The 19,307-nt window shown below is 41.1% G+C and overlaps 2 protein-coding genes and 1 long non-coding RNA gene across 6 annotated transcripts; 1 reads left to right on the forward strand and 2 right to left on the reverse strand.

Annotated features, from left to right (window-relative positions):
- Positions 1-1,154: 1,154 nt before the first annotated feature.
- Positions 1,155-6,130, forward strand: ybx1 (Y box binding protein 1). 4 transcript variants are annotated; one of them, XM_032571388.1, is made up of 8 exons: positions 1,155-1,430; positions 3,658-3,721; positions 4,004-4,037; positions 4,140-4,229; positions 4,343-4,681; positions 4,969-5,066; positions 5,359-5,645; positions 5,771-6,130. In XM_032571388.1, the coding sequence occupies exons 1-7, from the start codon at positions 1,322-1,324 to the stop codon at positions 5,597-5,599; spliced, it is 975 nt and encodes a 324-aa protein (XP_032427279.1). In that variant the 5' UTR covers positions 1,155-1,321; the 3' UTR covers positions 5,600-5,645; positions 5,771-6,130. The 4 variants fall into 4 exon arrangements, with proteins under 4 accessions (XP_032427279.1, XP_032427298.1, XP_032427289.1 ...); XM_032571407.1 differs by having other exon boundaries at positions 4,343-4,618; XM_032571398.1 differs by having other exon boundaries at positions 1,156-1,430; positions 4,969-5,054.
- Positions 5,912-18,625, reverse strand: arhgef16 (Rho guanine nucleotide exchange factor (GEF) 16). The gene is given in 17 exon segments (XM_032571360.1): positions 5,912-6,628; positions 6,715-6,816; positions 7,852-7,922; positions 8,231-8,298; positions 8,300-8,414; positions 9,990-10,141; positions 10,219-10,311; positions 10,415-10,489; positions 11,125-11,254; positions 11,355-11,507; positions 13,943-14,103; positions 15,671-15,727; positions 15,975-16,138; positions 16,747-16,792; positions 17,478-17,996; positions 17,998-18,154; positions 18,511-18,625. Coding segments are annotated over 16 exon segments (2,148 nt in total). The 5' UTR covers positions 18,100-18,154; positions 18,511-18,625; the 3' UTR covers positions 5,912-6,488.
- On the reverse strand, positions 8,450-9,983 carry LOC116725407 (uncharacterized). The gene is made up of 2 exons (XR_004340397.1): positions 9,846-9,983; positions 8,450-9,674 (listed from the first exon to the last, which is right to left on the reverse strand). It is a non-coding gene; the product is annotated as an uncharacterized LOC116725407 (long non-coding RNA).
- Positions 18,626-19,307: the final 682 nt, after the last annotated feature.

Genomic DNA, 19,307 nt, shown 5'->3' on the forward strand with positions numbered 1-19,307 from the left:
AATGTACTTTATATGAAAGCCACACACAAAGTAGCACACGTTAGTAAGCTCTTTAATTTGCAAAGTTTCTACAATTCTTTAGAAAGAAATCAGAGAAGTCTGCACACAGCAGTCTGTCCATTTTATTCCCATGCTCCAAAATGTAATCTAGTGCAACCAATTGCCTTTAGAGGTCATTTAATTTGAAATTGTACTCCAAATATGAGTTTAATTATAACTTGTCCTGTTAAGGCTTAAAAAATCTTAAGAGCGCATCAGAGATTAAACATTAACACGAAGACCAAGGAATACGCTATAAAGGCCAGGGGATAAAGTGGTGGAGAAGTTAAAGCAGATTTCTGAGGGGGAAAAAATCCAATGCTTTGATCATCTCAAACTGTTCCCATTCACCTTACCTGGCTGGCCAAGAAGGCCACGGTTAGTCTGGAAGAGCTGCAGATATCCACAGCTCATGTGAGAAGAATCGGTCCCCAGAACAATAATTAATGGTGCATTCCACAAACCTGGCCTTTACAGAAGAGTGTAAAAAACAAAATAGGTTGTTGAAAGAAATATTTAAGAATCCCTGCTAACAATTTGTGTCAGTCTACCACATAAAATCCTTGTCAAATACATTTATGTTTCTAGTAATGTGACAAAATGGAAACTTCAAGGGTTGTGATAATTTGATAGTTTGTGTATACTGAGTTTAAGTGATTTGGCTGTATTGGGGTTAGATGCTTCATAATGCTGCATAGCTGTTAATTTTAAGGGCTGTTTATAAGATGGTAAATCCTGTCATTAATTAAAGGGACTTTAAAATCTTTCATGCAGATTGTTTTCTCTGTTACTTGTGCATGCAATGTCTGGTTTGGTACTGTTTCCAAATGTGGTTAGTAGCTTCACTTAATCCCAAGAGTTTAAGAGTTTGGGCAATTATTGTACCACGTATAAACAACGCTGCAAAACTACCTGACAGACACTTCCTTATTGCCATCCTTACCTGATTTGTATATGTAGGGAGTGTTGAAAATTTTCAAGTATAATCTCCTTTTAGGAAACCCTTTCATGACAGTTGTACTAGCCAATTAAAAACACTTTATGTTAGTCGTCACACATTCCAGCCAATCAGAGGAAGAGTTGGGCGGGACTTCCACGGTGATCATTCCCCGGCACATCTACACGTTCTGCCCAGTTCGATCGGCAACGGGAGCGGAAAGAGGAAAGCTGAGAGCCCGAAGGCAGTAAGCCCCCACCACCGCCGGCCCAGGTTACCATCTAGCACCGGGAAAAATAGCAGAGAGCCGCCGCCGGCTGAAGCCATTACCAACGAGTAGTAAGCATGAGCAGCGAGGCCGAGACACAACAACAACCTCCGCAGCCTGCTGCGGATGCGGAGAGCCCATCCAGTCCGGCAGCCGCAGCTTCAGCGGGGGATAAGAAGGTCATCGGTAAGGCTGCCAAAGCTAGTTGAGCTAACTAGGCTGCTAACGTGGATTCTGTTACAGTAGGGCGATCCCCACTGTCACCACTACAGACTGCCGTTAAATGTAACGTTAATGAGGCATAAACGTTAAGTTCCTCGGTACTGAACAAAATGGACAGAAATTTAACGAACATAACCACTGTTTTCTACTTTTTTCTGTTTTATTTAGAATGTTGGCATTATATTAGTCTTTGTATTTTCTCTTCGGCGATGTCAAAATATTTTTCGTGTAGTAGCTAAAGCGTTAGTGTCGGGAGATTTAAGAGTTACATTGCTGTAGCTTTATTTTTTATGAAAATCTTTTCTGAGTTCTGAAATTAGCCGTTTGACATATCTGTTACAACATTTTTCAGAGGACTGTCAGTTGTCCGAGAGCTCATTACTTTAGTTTGAGGATCTGAGCCGTGCTTTCGTCGGCCTCCCTGCGTCAGATATCCGCTCGATAGACTCGTCCATCCAGTCGGCCGTCACATGGACGGTCGTTAGGAAACGTTTGTAGCCGTTATCAAAGCCAACGTGTTTATATGGAAACGGAAACACGGTTTGCAGACGTTAGGTTCTGTGGGCTAACCGCCCGGAGGTTGAAGTTTAACGGCTGTAGGTGATTACAAGTAAATTTGCCAACTTGTGTTTATTATTTCATATCAACTACATAGGCTAGTAATGTTAGCTGCTTAACCATCCCTTTGTTCACTCGAAAAACAGCCTGCTGGTTTCACTTTGAATTATTTTATCCAAAATATTCACGACACAAAAATTTGTTCCTTCCAACTGGTCAGAATGCCAGATTAACAGCAGTTTACTAACGCATATAAATATATATATGTCAACGGTCATGTCATTTTAGGTCGATTTTCTGGGCTACCAGTCTGGCCTACATACTCCATCACCCGAGCTAAAGATGCTATCCCTAGCCTAGCCGGCTAATAGCAGCTACCTTCTAGGCTTTAAAGGCCACCCCCAAAAAATGTCCGCCGTGGGTTTCCACTTATTTCCCCCTTTGGTGGTGTTTTCGTTCAAACCAGCGTAACATATCGAGTCGCTTTTATTACCTGTTAAATAAAAAGTCGGCCCAAATATAAGTTAGCTTGCTTGTTATGTTAGTTTCTGTTTGCTGGCTCAACTCCAGCCACATGGTTCAAAGCCTCTCTCAGCTACATGGCTATGCTAACACATCCGGGTACGGTTCTACCACGTGTGACCACTCAGATCCTGGGTTGTGTTTAGATCAGGTTAAACAAGAAGGGTACGTTAGCTCGGCGACGGCAGACCAAAAAATTAAACAATAATGTGCGAGTGAACACGACTAGACTAGAGGAAATGTAAAGTAGATGTAAAGATTTGATCATATTCATGTGGACCAGAACAAAAATAAATAAAAGCGCACACTCTTTTAATATAGGCACCCTGACAATACTTTTAAACCCAAGACAATGTTTAGGAAGATATAAGATTTTTATACTTGACTCAATAGAAGTCAAGTATAATTTTGAATATATTTTATTAGACACCATTAAACACATAAATGAGTGTGTATGTTCCATATATGGTCCTCCTTAGCCCATAAATTGAAAATAGGCAAGAGATTAGACTAAATTGGTAACATTTGAAGGCGAGTTATCCAGTCTTAATTTTATAGCAGCTGGGAGGGGAGGTGGAGGATCTATTTTTGATAGAATAAATGATTCTTAAAAGTCTATTTTAGTGGTAAAGATCTGGATATATAAAATGTTTAGTGTGGGGGGGGGAAGAGAAGTGAAAGTAGATATTCTGCTTTTTGAAACGTGGCTGCTCTTGTGTAACACTGGTCAACACTTAGGTGATCATGGCTGTTAGTATTAGTCTGTCACTGAAATGCTTCACTAAACAGCCCATAACTAAGGTGTGTATAATATTACATCCTTAAATGAACACATGTTGGGTTCTCCCTCTACAAACTTTGGCTCATGCCTCACTCCAAGAGCAGCTGGTGCCGGGTATTCCCAAGCATCCAGGTCTATAATAAGAATGGCAGTTGGGAGTTAAATATAACGTTCACATAATGCATGGCCTTGGTTAGGTTTGTTCATAAGTCAGTCACCTGTTATCAAAATGTTTTAATTGGACTCAATAAGTAGCAGGTGTATTTCAACTCTGTGCCAGAAGAAGATCAGGCTGTCTAATAATCTAGATTGTTTTTAATTTCCTTGCAGCAACAAAAGTCTTGGGTACCGTCAAATGGTTCAACGTCAGGAATGGATATGGTTTCATCAATAGGTAAGCGAGAGCCGCCCGCACCCACCCACCCGTTCTTCCAAGAGATTTCTAATATAATGCGTACGAGTGGCTGAAAGATTGTTCTCAATCCTATTAGAGTTTTGCTTTGCTCACAGAGCTGACCAGATTATGTTTTCTGCTTGTGTCCATACTGTCGCCACCTACAGTACTACATTAATCCTTGCTGGCTTAGTTCAAGTCCGTTTACAGAGACATTGCATTGCGTGGCTCAACAGGACACTAACTTCTATGATTTTTGTTTTGTTTTGTTTTTTTGTTTAGGAATGATACAAAGGAGGATGTCTTTGTACACCAGGTATGTTTCAGCTTCTTTATTTCTACCTTTAAAAAAATATAGATATATACATATATATTCACAGTTACACAAAGTTCTCATCCAAGCTCTTTATTTTTTTAGACGGCCATTAAGAAGAACAACCCAAGGAAATATCTCCGCAGTGTGGGAGATGGAGAAACTGTGGAATTTGACGTAGTTGAGGGAGAGAAGGTAACCTTTTCTTTGATTTATTTATTTCTCTATAAAATGTAGAGTTGATACCTTTGCTTATAGACCAAAAAAAAGCATCACATCACTGAGAAAATGTGTCCCAATGTATCCAGGGAGCAGAGGCAGCTAACGTCACTGGCCCAGGAGGTGTCGCAGTCCAGGGAAGCAAGTACGCTGCAGACCGGAATCGCTATCGGCGCTATCCACGAAGGAGGGGCCCTCCCCGCGGCGGAGACTACCCAGAGAACTACCAGAGCGACGAAGGCGAGCCCGGCAGCGGAGGACGCGACAAGAGCAGAGAGGGGGGAGAGAACGCCCCCGAAGGAGACTCGCAGCAACAGCAGCGCAGACCAGGTTACCCTGGCAGACGGCGCTACCCGCCATACTTTGTACGTAGACGCTACGGCCGTCGGCCCCCGTACACCAACGCACCACGCGGAGAGATGACTGAGGTACGCCGCCAGAGGGCTACTCTCCTGAAGCAGGCACCCAGTTGATCAATAACTTAAGTCTGAACTCCTGATTTTTGTTCCACCCTCTCCTCTTTAACAATCACGTGGTTGTGATCAACAAATCTTGGTGTATCGGGGGTCTTGGATGCTCTCAAATAGGCCCCACATTTCCGCAAAATTGATATGACACAAAGTTCCACATTTTCATTACCAAGTCACCATGTTCTCCTCTGAAAGTTCTGAAGGATTTTTTTCTTTTGTTTCGGTTTCTTCTTTGTGCCCCTCAGGGAGGTGAGGGTGACGAAGGCCAGGGAGGTCCAGACCAGGGCAACAAACCAGTGAGGCAGAACTACTACAGAGGCTTCCGACCAAGGTTCAGACCAAGGTTTGCATGTGGGCTTTATTGGCAGAGGACAGCGGTGACAGGATTGAAACGCTTTGCATGTGCTGGTGTTAAGTTTGATTGCACTAACAAAAAAAATGACATTAAAGAATCTCACATAAGCTGCCAGTAAACGACGCACGTCACCAGAAAAGTGACATTATCATCAGAAATTGCTTGCTGTGTGTTGTACAAGTCTCTAGAACTGCATGCTGTCCTGTGTAACTGTGTGTTGTTGTTGTTTTTTTGGGGGGGGGTTTCTACTTGACATTTAACTTCGTCTTGCGCAACCTAGGGGTCCCCCCCGTCCCAGACCAGTGCGGGACAGCGAGGAAGACAAGGAGAATCAGGGCGGCGAAGGAGGCCAGAATCAACAGCCCCGCCAGCGGCGCTACCGTCGTAACTACAACTACCGCCGCAGACGCCAACAGACCGGTGGCAAACCCGGCCAGGAAAACAAAGAGGCCAAGACAGGAGGTGACCCATCTGCAGAGAAAACGTCCGCTCCCGAGGCCCAGCAGGGTGGGGCTGAGTAGGAAAAGACCTGCACACCGGCACCTACCATCTTGTACCATCGTCCGGGTGAGTTTTCTTTTCTTTTTATTTTTTTTTCTCCGCTTGAAACATTTGTGAACCATGTTGAATGTTTGTGCAGCCCTTGTTGGACTCAGTTTCTGCCTCCTGTTCTTGTTTTTTTATTTTACAGTTTTTTCGTTTGTCAACAAGAAGAAACATCAACCAAGATCTGAGCAATAAAGATTTGACTCTAAGACCGTCACAAGCTTGCACCATGCATTTGACCAGATTACCACTGATTGCCTGCAGAATCTATGCAGACTTGTGTTTTCTTTTCCCATTATTTTTATGTGACAGCTACAAAACAGTTTGGGGAAACAACAAATGTTTTTCTAAATATGTCCTAAGTTTTTACACCAAATGGTTTTTAAAGATGAAAAAAAAAAATGAAATTTGATATCTGGTCAGTTTGACATTTTTAAATAACTTTTTATGTATTCAGACATTTTAACAAAATGCAAGCTCAAATAAATCTTCAGAAACCAGGAAAACTGTTTGGAGTCTCTTTATTTTTCACAAGTATACAGGCTATGAACAATATCAGATTTTTTTTTTTTTTTTTACAGTATGAAGTAGATGTTTAAATTTGAGTGTCACGTTTTGTAAGATCTGACCTTGTCTTCATTCCTTTATACTCGACCACATTTGGCACCATTTGAAGAAATGTCAGAAAAATGGAGGAACAAACCCCAACATCTCGTGTGAGGTCAGTGTTTGCACATTATGCTACGTAGGGAACAGAATCTCAGTCTGTGATAATGGACTTCCAGGGCTTAGAGTAACTCATCAGCAGTGCAGTGTATGTTAGCCTTCAACAGCGTCTTATTCCAGTGGCGTGCTGCAGCCGCTTCAGACGTTGGTCTCCTTACGCAAACGCTTCATTCGTTGCACGTTGCTCTCCATGGCGGTGGGATCTGTGATCTCCGTGGCGCAGTTGGCAGGAAACCAGCCTCTCTCTCCGTCCCGCATCCTCTCCCCATAGCACCACTCTAGGCAAATCGAGATGTTTGTGTTCATTTCAAAAGACACGAGCGGAAGGCGACGTAAAGACCGAGCCCAGCTGCGACGGCCTCACCTTCTTCCTTTTGGAGAACAATGACGACCTCCGCCTGTCGCAGGCCGAGTTCGTCTGGTTCTTTAGGCATGTGCGTTTTGGTGACTTCATACTGCGGCAAACCTGAAACACATTCCCGTTGAACAGGAATGTCAGCCGTTCTGAGATAAATGACTCATTGATTGATGGTGAATCAATTTAGCAGGTGCATTTCTATTGCAATTTAATTGAAAAAGTGAAACAAGTGTATTTTATAGATTCTTTCAGCAAACGGTGATAAACTTTCAGGATTTATATGGTTTAATTTAGATAACTCAATAAGAACAAGGATTTTACATACAGTGATGTCACACTAATGAAACATATGTCCATATATGCATATATATATATATATATATATATATATATATGCATGCACTTAATACATTGAAGCTTCTTATGATGAATTACTGCATTAATGGAGGACATCAGAGGGAATCAGCTCCTTTTAATAGTAGCTTTCAGTTGGTTGAGGTTTGTTTCTTCTTGACACCATTTGGGTTTAAGTTAGTCCAGTATTTTAATTTTTTTTTTGGATATCCACAGTGATGCTCTGGTCAATAAATTGTATTGACACCTTTAGCAGTGTGAGCAGATGGGAAATCCTTGGAAACTAAAAAAAAGCAACTCTACAAAGCTTCTCATTAGTTTTTCTTTTCGACCATAGCCAAACATTTATGCATTATTTTTTTCCTTCATAATAGTCTAGTGTAATAGTTAAGTCTTTTTTTAAGTAGGGAAGAATGTTTCAAAGATGAAATAGTGTCACTGTGACAGCCATAAAACATTAACAGCATTGAAATGACATAATAAAAGCATCCCGTTAAAATGAATACATATTAATAAAAGGACCAACACCAAAACCACTGGGAGCAGACGCAATGCTGGAGCGGAGAGCTTGGGAGAAGTGGAAGTGAATAACAATAATTTTGCTTTGAATGCAACTCTTTTTTTCTTTCTTTCCATGAGGCAAAGCATATTACCCATCTGTTTAGGATTTAAGGGGTTCATAATCTGCATAACAACAGACTAATCATCTGCTGAAACTTCACACGGATTCCTTGGAAAGTATATTTATATATTAAAATTCCCATCTGTAATCAAAGCATGTAGTCTTACCATCTGTGCAAGTGAAGACCCCTTCTTGCTTCTGCTCTTTAAGAGCAGTGATCCATCGTGCCCGGTCCACCCTTGGCAAAAGAGAGCGCAGGAATAACAATGAAGTCTGTTTCTCGTAAAAAAGAACCACAGATGTTGCAGTATCTCGAACTGCAGCTACTATGTTGTCAACAGAGGGAGCCAAAGACAAAATATGTGGCTTCTAAGAAATACAAGCGGACATGTATAAGGAATTGTTCAGCTGATATTATCGGTATTATTCACTCTGTAGATCTGTGGATAATCATTCTAGGATAAAACGATGGCCTTAATTTCAGAAGGCCCTCCGCCAAAGTTTGGTTATCAGCAGGAGTTGAAGAAATCATAAGGGTTGCAGTACCTGGAGTCAGCCACCAGAGAGATCTGCTCTAATTTCCCCTCGCTGTTCTTGCTCATCCGCAGTTTAAAAGGAAAGGTAGTTGGAGTTGCTTTTGCTGGGCGACGTCCGTACATCGGCGTCTTCCCCAAACTCGACCTGGACGTTATCCAGAGTGGCGTAGTCCAACACCACGAAGCTCTCCTCACTGCAAAACAGCAACGTCAGACAGGACACAGCGTGGCGCAAGCAACATTTCTCTCGACTCTCCTAAAAAGCCTTGACTTGTACATTTTTCCCTCCTGAACACAGATGTCACAGAGATGACTTAAAGACATTTTAATGACTGCAGTGTTGTGGGCAATTTCTTTGTCTGAGCTCACATTGTTTTCTCCCTCCCTAATTCAAAACAGACAGCTGAAGTCAGTCAAGCTGACAAGCTGAATGCAGGAATAAAGAATCTGAGGTATGCACGCACTCCTTTCCCTGTCCCTTTACTCTCCTCTTTCCCGATGTTCCCTGGAAGCAGCTGGAACTGTTCAACTCGCCACAGGGGACCAAGACAACCAAAACATCCACGAAAGACTATCAGCTGTAAAATGTTGCCTGTAGTTGCTCCATATGTTCCACTTTTTTGTAGTTTGGTGTGATAAGAGTCAATTTCTGATATAAAAAAAAAAGTACCAAAGTGTATTTTTCATAAATCCACACTTTGTGGGACACAGAGCTTACAAGTGCTTATTCTGCTTTTTGCACATTTTGTCCTGCTACAAACTCAACTTCAATGTGCTTTCCTTTGATTTCACCAACATAATTAAGCTAAATTATAAAAAGCAAAAAGAAAAAGTTTCTGAAATTGTAGTGCACAGTTTTATGCATCCCTTGCAGGTGTTTGATGCACCAACTCTGGACTTTTAGAGAGACACTTTTGCCCATTTGTCTTTTCCAGAAAGCTCAAGCTCAATCAGAAAGGATGGACAGCATTTGTCTTCTCGCAAATTTGCAGTCGGATTTGACTGGACTTTAAGTAGGCCATTCTAACATGCTTGTTTGGATCTAAAATACTCAAGTGAAGCTGTGGCTCCATGTCCATTTAGCTCAGTTTATTTTGCGCTCAGCCTGTTGGCCAAAAAGGTGGACAATTTTGGTCTCACCAAAGCATCTTTTCACTCATCTTGTATTTAGTTTGTGACAAAGGGGCAGAGTTGTGCAGCACATCACTAATAGTAACCTATCCTATCAACAATAGATGTGTTTATGCTGAGACCAGATTACACTCAGCTCAACTTTGTAAACTACTTAGATGAATTGGTTCCACAGGATTTCAATTAGGGGCATCAAATTCATGTCATACTTCTGTGATTTTATTGCATTTTTTACGTAAAATAATTTTTAAACTCACTTCACATATTCTGCTACTTTTTGTAGGAACAGCACTCATAATTCAGACGAAATAGATGTTAAAAATCTTAAAAATAAATGTTAAAAATAAATGACATATGAACAGTTTTAGTGAGATTTTTATGTTAAGAAATTAAAAAATATTTTAAACGTTCAGAAAATTGGATAAAAATGTGAAATCAGAAGATTTTTAGTTACATTTAGCTTCAGTTTCCTGTTGAAATTGTTAAAATTTAACGTTTAGGATTTTAACGTAAATTTGTGTTTTCTCGGCTGCTGGAAAAGCTTTTTACACGTTGCGACACAATTTCCAAATGTATGCTAATAATATTACGAGTGTTGGTTCGAAGACGCTTTGTGTTTGTAAAAGACTGCCACTCACGACTTCTTTCTGGTGACGATCAGCACGTCGTTGAAGAGGAACAGGTAGTAGCTCCTGTTGGTGAAAGCCCTCCACAGGCTGAGCTCTTCGCTGGAGACGGCCAGCTCGCCGCGCTTCTTCAACCATCGCGATGCTGACACCAGGGGAAATGGCTGCGAGGACAAGACGACGATGGATACACTTATCCGAATCGAGCTGCTCACAACACAGTGATGGCTGAACGTCCGACCTTTATTTTTCCAAACTCCATCTGTTTTTGGATGGTGTACATCTGCTCCGTCCTCTCCATCCGCCTTGCTCCGTCGTTGCATTCAGTGACCAACTGTTCACATGATAATTGTAGCACAAACAGTGATCAGAATCCTGTCAAAACGGATAAACCTGCGTGGACACGGTGGTTCTTTGAATTGGTTTAGCATGCGAACCTTGCTCATGGCCTTCAGCGCCCAAACGGCAGCAAAGTACTCCGCCGTCTGGTCCTGAGTCTTCTGACAGATTGTCTGAGGATGAACAAGCACACAAACAGAAGAAAATAAATAAAATGCTTCATAGTCAAATTACCTATGTTACAGTGGAATACAAAAACTTAGATGTCCTTTCCCAAAATTTGGGTTATTAGAAAAAAATGACAGAAATAGTCCCCCCAAAAAATGATATCTAAGGTAATATAAATAAATACAAAAAAACAGTTTTCAAATGATAATTACATTTATTATAGGGGGAAATATGATCCAAACCAACCTGACCGTGGCTAAATAAATAATAATAAAAATATCTTGGCATTTTTCATCCTGAGGTGAGTGAATTTTCATCAGTGCAGAAAGAGTGTATGCACAAACACGCAAAAAGTTTTGTTCATTGAAGGATTCAAGATTTGTCAACAGAAATGCACCACCAATGTGTGCCAAAATCTTGTAATTGTACTGTATGTATAGTTGATCATTTCTTCACACACACAAAAAAAATAATTTTATGGTTTTTATACATAACTTAACATCCATGTTACGGGTTTTTTGTTGTTGTATTTTTTTGTAATTCTTTCTTGTGCTCTACTGCTAATAAAAAAAAAAAAAGAGCACAGTAATTCTTGTTTTAGAGTATTGTACCGTACGACAAAAGTAAAGACCGAACTGACATCAAGCAGAAGTGGTAGTCTGGTCACACGCTGCATGGGCAGGATGAGAAACGAGAACATGGGAAGGCCTCCACATTCACTATTTCTCTCAATTTCTTTCAGGGTGTCTTTGAACGCAGAGTTATTATTCCTGTGAAACACAAAAATAAAAAACGAAAATTAAGTTCAGCTCAAATTCATGCGCCGCTGCATGAAGTCATTGGCTTATTCGAGGTTGTTCCGCCACTCACAGCAGCTTCTGGAGCGTCCTCTGCTGAAAGGTCTCGTTGGAGCAGTAGACGATGTAAGGAGCGAAGTGGCGTGCTGCGTGGTTCTTAACAATGTCGCTGATGTCCCGGATTACCAGCTGCTCATTGTGACGTTGTTCAAGATCCGTAAAGAAGCTAAAATTCGTAAAAGAGGCAGGTTAATGTTGAGGCAAAAATGAAGTTCGGTTCTTCTACAGACAAATCAGCAGAGCAGATGACACAGCAGTTTTATTCCTAATGGTTTGGTCACTTCTAGATCTAAATTTCAGGGCCTACATGAGTTACTAGGAGACCTGTGGTTTGGGTGTTGAGCAAAGGATGTCCTGCAAAAGTCAAGTTTAGGAGGATATGGTCATCTTCCATGAGGGCGAGACAGAAAGCATGTGGGAGAAGGTGCTCGGATCAGACCAAAATGTTACTGAGGCAGCCGATCACCCTGAACGCACCATCCCGGATCTGAGCTTATGAGAAGATGGATGAAGCCAGTCCTGGGACTAAAACTGCTGGAGGACAAGAAAGTCTTGATAGAGCTGAAGCTACCATGGATCAAAAACATAACCACGTTAAATTCAGAATCAACAATAAGCCTGAAAGTGATGTAGATATATTTTAAAATATGAAAACCATGAACCATGTTCCTTTCTTTGCACAGCTATGCACTACTTTTTTTTTTTTAAATCACATAAATTCCAAATAAAACACACTGACATTTACAATTGCACATAAAATGTAAAAGAGTTCAAGGTGTGTTATAAACTTTATAAACCTCAACATGCATTGTGTAACTCAAGGTTTAATATTACATACATTGCTTTGAAAGATTAGCTAGCAACTAAAGCTCGTACTGTTGCTACGGTTGGAATGACATTGGTCACAACAGTTTTTGACAGTTGTTGCGATACATCAATGAAGACTAAAAGATTTACAGAATCACAAATCTGTTAAAGGCTTTCTAAAAAAAAAAAAACAGACAGAACTCTCAGTCTTGTCCCTTCTAACAAAAACGTGTAAAATGACACCAAGATAAAAACAGCCCCACCCGAGGACCCAGCTACTCGACAGTTTCCCACACAGAAACTGGAAGTCTCTCTAATTTATCCCCATAGATGCTTCCAAGGTATTCTGTTCTTTGGTTTCGCTTTACTCGTTAGGGCGTAAATAGGAGAAAATGTATTTCTCTTCTCATTCACAACAATGTTCTGAATTTCTACTCTTATTCAACTTGAAGTACGAAACAACAAACAAAGCATGCCAGTGTAAACATCATCATTTCAAAGCTCAGGAGTACCAGTGAGAGCGGCAGAACTAGTTTGGCCAGCGTGTCTGAACACGCTAATGGAGCCTACAGGATACTAAAGACACGCTGAGGGAAAATACTTTTCCTGAAACTTCAAATCAACCGTTTTTTTTTTATTTTTCCTTTTATCTTGGTACAATATCCTCAGCTGAGAACATAAAAATCACTCAGTGAATGGTGCATGATTCACTGGGTCTATTGTTTCTCACTTTCTTATCAGGTCCATCCGAATGCTGATGAACATTGAGAACGGACGGCTACTTCAACTTATTTTCAAATATTCTGCAGCACAACGTAATTGCTCCCTTACAAATTCCTCAGATTTTTTTTCTCGCTGCCAAATCAAAAATGTTTCAGTGAATCAACTTCTCAGTTTTCTAAGCAATAAGAGCCGTCCAAACCATCGTAGGCCTACTGTATGTAGTAATATAATCACCTCTCTCAATTAAATCATACATTAATTATGATAAACTACATGTTTTGGTTCAACTTCATCAGCCACACCTAGACCTGATTGGTGTAGGGATCAAGAAATCTAATAAGAAGTAGGCTTTAGGGTCTAAAGAAAAAAAGACAAAAGTGGAACTTTCTGGATTGTGTGCTTATTGTTACATCCGGCATAAAACTAATACAAACTGCTTTGCTGCTTCAGGTACCAGACGACTATTGGCATAACCAGTAGAAAGTCTGCTGCCTAGCAGAGAATCCTTACGGAGAGTCTGCCGCCATCACTTCATGAATTCAAGGTCAAGTTCTCTGGGGGTTACACTGCTGGAAAATAATCTCAAACATGCCAGGAGAATCCCCTTCTGAATGCCTCAGAAAGAAAGGAAGGTTCTGGATTTACCGAGTCAAACTCTGCTCCGAAAATCCCACTGCAATGCTGTGGCATGACGTTAAACCAGCTGGTGCTCAAAAGCCTCTCAATGTGACTGAATGAAACAGTTCCACTGAGTGGAGCGGGCCAAAGGTTCTGCAATGTAAAAGTCTCACTAACAGTTAATACAAAAGCTTATTGGCTTGATTAGGTTTCAGTTTGAAATGTGTCTCACATATGGCGAGGTAGGTTTGTATTCTCTAAATATATTAAATCACATTTTCTAAACTGTATTTTGTAACTGTTGTGTTTTTTATTTTGTGAGATCTTAAAATCTGTTTAATGATATATTTAAGTGTGAAGAAACTTATATAAAAAAAAAAGAGAAGCAGAAGAAAACAGTACGTCTTTAACAGCAATTATGCAGTACAGTAATCGATATGAAGACCAACCCACCGTTGGCTGGCTGTGAGGATGACGGATATGTTGGAGAAGAGGTGGTGGTGCTCCGTCGTCGTCATCGTTTTCTTCAACGCTGCGCTGTTCTTGAAGTGACGTACCAGGATGCCAAGGCTGTGCAGGTATGAGTGCTCTGAGGTGATAATTTCAAAAATGGCCTGTAAAACAAACCACACACACAAACACACCAAGTGTTGTGAAACCAAAATTATGTTGCAATAAATCTTTCATTTCAACTTAATTGTTTTTTTGTTTTTTTTTGCGTGATTGGTAATTTTCTCAGCTTCCTGTTTCAACGCCTAAAGAAAAGGCAACATTATATTCTGCATTTGGATGTTTCACGTCATGGCAAAACGGTGTTTAGCTGCTAGATAGCTGCAGGGCACTCTGGCTCACAGAGACTGTTTGGAGGACAAATCACATGCTCATAGCACACCTTGGTCAACATTTCTACTTCTAAAGGTCAGGTGGCTCGGAGAGGACCAAAGGGCATAAAGACGACATTTTAATGTTCTGTCTCAAATGACATTCAAACCTCAAAGGAATGCTCCAAAACTTTTCTAAGTTGAAATACTTCAACTTTTTGAGCACATTTCTTTAACAAAACAAAACAAAAAAAAAAAACAGGACGTGTGAGACGACTGAAGGTCCCAAACAGCAAACCAAGCACCTGTTCAGAGGGCTGTAAAAGCACCATTACACAGGCAGGGTGTGGCTTTATTCAGCAAGAGCACAGCACACAATATGGACCTTGGTATTAGCATCTTGGGCTAGTGGAGAGGACACATTGCAAAAAAGAAAAATCCACCCACACAAAGTTTTACGTTGCTGAAATTGACAGTTTCGGCTTTTGCTTTAGTGAGGAATGTTGTGTTTTGAGTTCTCACTCAGACGCTTCCTGAACGCCGGCTACCCACTTCTGTTTCTTTGTGCTTCTTGGGCACCATGAGAATGAGTTTGAACTTGCTGTCAACAGACATTATCTGCAGATGTAGGATAACAGATCTAATCGGTTATTTTTGGCTTTAACATCAATCTGACACTCGGCAAATATCGCTCGAGAGTCGGACGAGATTTCCCACAAGTACGGTTTTTACAAATCTGTGCATTTTAAAAAGAAAACGAACAATTGCTGCCGCTGTGAGTTTTATTTTTGGGTCGATCTACAGCTTCGGTCAGCCAGTTCAAACAGGCCTGGAGTCCAGATGTTTCTCACAGTTTAAAAATTTAATCTTTAAACTCAATGTTGAAACCTTTAAACGATTTTCCACACAAGTATTATGTGTATTATTTTGTGACTGGAAATAATTCCAAACGGCTTGCAGCCAGCTGAACACCAGTGCTCAGCAACAGATGGATAAAGATGCTTTCCTCTCTATTGGCTCCACATTTCTGGGAAAAAAAATCTGTTCACACGTTCTTTAAACACCTCATTAAAAGAACAATACGTTATCATAAAATAATTCGATGCTGGTGACTGGCCCATGCATGTCTGCAAAAATCTGAAATAAATATAACACGGCAATTTGTTTCACTCATGTTATCTAATTTTACATATATGAACGTTGGGGGAAAAAAAATCTAAAACGTTTAAATTAACCGTTTTAGAGACAATGACGCGTCCCCTTTTAGAGCCTTGTGCACAAGAAAATATGTAACACCTGAATTCATCCGCTCTGTGCAGCAGGACAGGCAGTACAGGAAATACTTAAGACACAATCTCACCTCTTGTCTCTTTCTCTCCTGAGGTGTGATTGTTGACAGAATACCAGATTCTTGCACCTTTAAAAGACACAAACAGAACTCAGACGTGAATCCCCAGCCCGTTTGCCTGGATTTTTCAAATAAAAGTTAATTTAATACGAGTCAAAATATACATTTTTAACAGTCTGACATCAAGAAAACAAACCTGTTTTGCATTTCTGCAAAAGTATGAAACACCGATAAGTAGAAGAATGCGTAATTAAGTTAAGCTCTTATCAGAGTTCTTAGTCTCGACTTGATTTACTCTGCAAATCTGAAGGTTCACCTGAGGTAACTGGCTCCAGGTGAGGTGAGCTTGCTTATAGCTCTTCATCACGATGCCGTGGTCCTCCGCTGGAGGCTCCACCACAACAAAGTCCTCCAGCAGCTCGTCCTGCTGGGTGGAGTCCAGGCCGCGCTCTCTGATCTCCTGGTACAGGCATGGTGTCGCTGGGGAGGGAACGGCCATCAGCAGAAAACCATAAGGTCTCAAGGAGAGCCTCGCTTTCAAGGACTTCAAAAACACAGCCACGAGTGTCAAAACACGAGTTGTAGGATTGCTAATAACAACAATGGAGCTTAATGTTTCTACTTACGCCATGTGCAGTTTAATAAAATTCAGTTCTGAAGGCTCTTTAGAGACATGTCTCGGTTAGTTTGGAGCAGCTGACTCAATAAGTATATTAGAAAAGGAAAAACCTTTTAAAACTCCTAAAATCAGCAAAGAAGAATCAGAAGGGAAAGGTCAAGTATCCACCATTCAGGACTAAACAAGTGTTTATCATGCCAGGAACGGTTTTCCAGTTCTGTCCCTCTCTGCTGCCTCAAGCTCTTTTCAGAGACTTGAAAAGTCATGAATTTGAAAACCCATGAATTTGGGTTCATGGCAACCCAAATTCAGATTGCCATGAAAGTTTTTCTGTTCAAGGAAGTCTGCAATGAGCAATGAAGTTTTACACACAAAAAAAACATCACATTTCAGTTATTTCCCAATCTATTTGTTTTCCGGGAACCCGAATTAGAAAAAGCAGACAAGAGTGACTCATGAGTGGACATACCATCTTTGAATGATCCACGCTGGTTCCTCTTTCTGCCCAGGGATCGCTAGAGTGGACACAGCAGCACAGACTTTATTTCAGTCATGAATTATGGGTTTTAGTCACAGACTTGAATAGATAACTATTCTAGCACAGGTTTCAGAGATCTGTGCTAGAATACATATGGTTTCCACATGTTATGTAAACCTTCTATACTTACTTACATTTTAATTCATTTTAAAGTAGAATTACAAAAGTTCACCATGAGTTTAAAGAATACGTCCCTTGTGACAATGGGGGGTATCGTCTAAAAACTTCTGGCTGTACTAACCTTAGATCTGGAAAATACTTAAATTAGAGACTTTTCCAGATCGTGCACAAACTCTGGATCTCTGGTCCAGTGAGAAATGAAAAATTCAACATCATCACAAGCGCTGTTGACGACTCTGGCTGTGACTGAAGAGTAGAGCGAAACTAAATTGACGAATTGGACCGAATTGCAATAAAATTTCACATTAGTTTCTCTAAGCAAAAGTATTTAAATATCAAGACTGCTGGAAGATCAGTACCTCCAGCTCCCATTTGCTAGGGTAAAAGTAAGCTGACAGACAGTGTAAATAAAAAGTTTTTCTAGTGGGTTAAGTTGTGGCTAGAATTTAAGTTTTAACAAGAACTTCCTTAGTGGCAAAAATAAGGGGGAAAAAAAAGCATTTTCTGTTTTCATTCATAACATTTTTGTTGACTGTCTCTACCTTGCGTCTATTGCTGAGAGAAGGACCAGGACTGCTTTCTCGGTTTTCATCAACGGGTTTCAGAGTGGTTTTAGGCGCTGTCTCGGATGTCATGGCATCAATGTCCAGGCTGGTCACCGCCGCCCGATATGACTTGTTCCTGCGGTTCCTCCTGAAGGCAGACCCGTCTCCATCGCTGTCATAGTCGTCCCAGGAAACATCTGGCCCCTGCGCTGAGTGACGGCTGTGGTTTTCGCTGTTTGAATTCTCCCGTCCCACTGGGAAGGTCACCACGGTGGTGTGGTGACGATTCTTGGGTCGGCTTGACACCGCTAAGCTCTTGGGAATCAGCTGGTGGGTACCTAGCTTCTTTGCTGCAGGGCTCTCTGTGCTCAGAATCAACTTTTGGGTCTCAGGCTTCTTTGCTGCAGGAGTCTCTGTTCTCAGAATGACCTGCTCCGGTACCACCAGGTTGTCCATCTCGTCTTCCTGTGGGGTGGCTGTTTCAGACTGGAGTGTTCGCAGGCTTCTCGGTTGGTAGTCCTTCATCTCCTGGCTCGTATATATGAAGTTCTGTGGAGAAGAGGGTCTCTATTTTAGGGGACTTGTTGTCCGTGCAGTTGTCTGACTCACTGTGGGACATGGTGTCCTCCTGCGGGTCTCCTCAGTTCTTCAGCACCTACAGCATTAGGGGGAATCTAAATAAGAAAAGCAAAACAAAATGTAAGATATTAAACCTGGATTGCCTCTGGAATAATGTATGGAGCCAACAGATGCATTAATAATCTTCAACTTAAATTTCTCAGAGACCTTCTGACATCTTCAAATCTGACCAAGTTTTCAGTGGAAATAAGTTACAAAGTCATATGAAGGGACTTGACCAGTGACTCATGTCTCACTCCCACTTCACATAAAAAACCCACACACATATAAAACTTCTCCTTCCACTGTCTTAAAGTTACAAGAAAATGAACTCACACCGTTTCTAATAAATGTTTCCAGCCTGCTCAGTCAGGAACTGATTCATAAACCTATTATTAAGTAGACAACCCACCTCTTTACATGTTGTGACAGCCATGCTTAACCATACAGCTGGAAATTAGATCTGAGCGCAGTTTTCATGCCGCACTAACCCTGAAAGTAAATAAACTAGTAGCTTCATGCGAAATTCCTGTTAACTCGCAGTACTTACTTTACAAATTCAATGTCGCGACACAGACGGATTAGTTTGTGGCAAGGGGTAAAAAAATGTCCGCTTCACATTCCCCTGGTTAATAGATGCGGATTGACACGCAGTTAAAAACAAAGCGTCTTTACCTGTGAGAGGTGCACCTCAAACTCCAGCTGTTATTCGGCTTGAGTGTGTGTCATGCGGCGGTGCTGCTGGCGCAGTAGCGGTCAGATTGAGCAGATACGCGGCTGTATTCCTCCGCCGCGCTGCTCCTTCGCTCCTCTGCCTTCTTCTGCTTACGTCACTCCAGGTGAGCGCCAATCAGTTACCGCTGAGCGACGCTTTTCTTAATAACAAGTCCAACAGGAAGCAACTTCGGCAACTTAGACGAAGCTTATTTGACAACCCGCCAGCAACTTGACGACAAACAATGAGGATTACGCTTTAGAGAAAAAAAAATGGAATTTGACTTTCACTTCCAGTTACTCTGAATTTCTCATTTCAAAAATATAATAACGTTAATGTGTCTTAACTTTAACCTCTGAAATGTCAATACTATTTTTTGTTTGCTGTTCTCACCTGACTAGTAAAAAAGACGGCTCTTTGTTACCCCCTGGTGTTAAATAACATGTACTACACTCCATATTTTTTTTGATGTTTTAGGATTTCATTCCATCACT

Source organism: Xiphophorus hellerii, chromosome 1 (genome assembly GCF_003331165.1).
Source record: "Xiphophorus hellerii strain 12219 chromosome 1, Xiphophorus_hellerii-4.1, whole genome shotgun sequence".
In the NCBI taxonomy this organism is placed as follows: domain Eukaryota; kingdom Metazoa; phylum Chordata; class Actinopteri; order Cyprinodontiformes; family Poeciliidae; genus Xiphophorus; species Xiphophorus hellerii.

Coding starts and splice junctions, on each gene's coding strand:
- ybx1 (XM_032571388.1), top strand. CDS start 1,322: ATGAGCAGCGAGGCCGAGACACAACAACAACCTCCGCAGCCTGCTGCG. Junction 3,722..4,003: donor GGATATGGTTTCATCAATAG/GTAAGCGAGAGC, acceptor TTTTTTGTTTAG/GAATGATACAAAGGAGGATG. Junction 4,038..4,139: donor AGGATGTCTTTGTACACCAG/GTATGTTTCAGC, acceptor TTATTTTTTTAG/ACGGCCATTAAGAAGAACAA.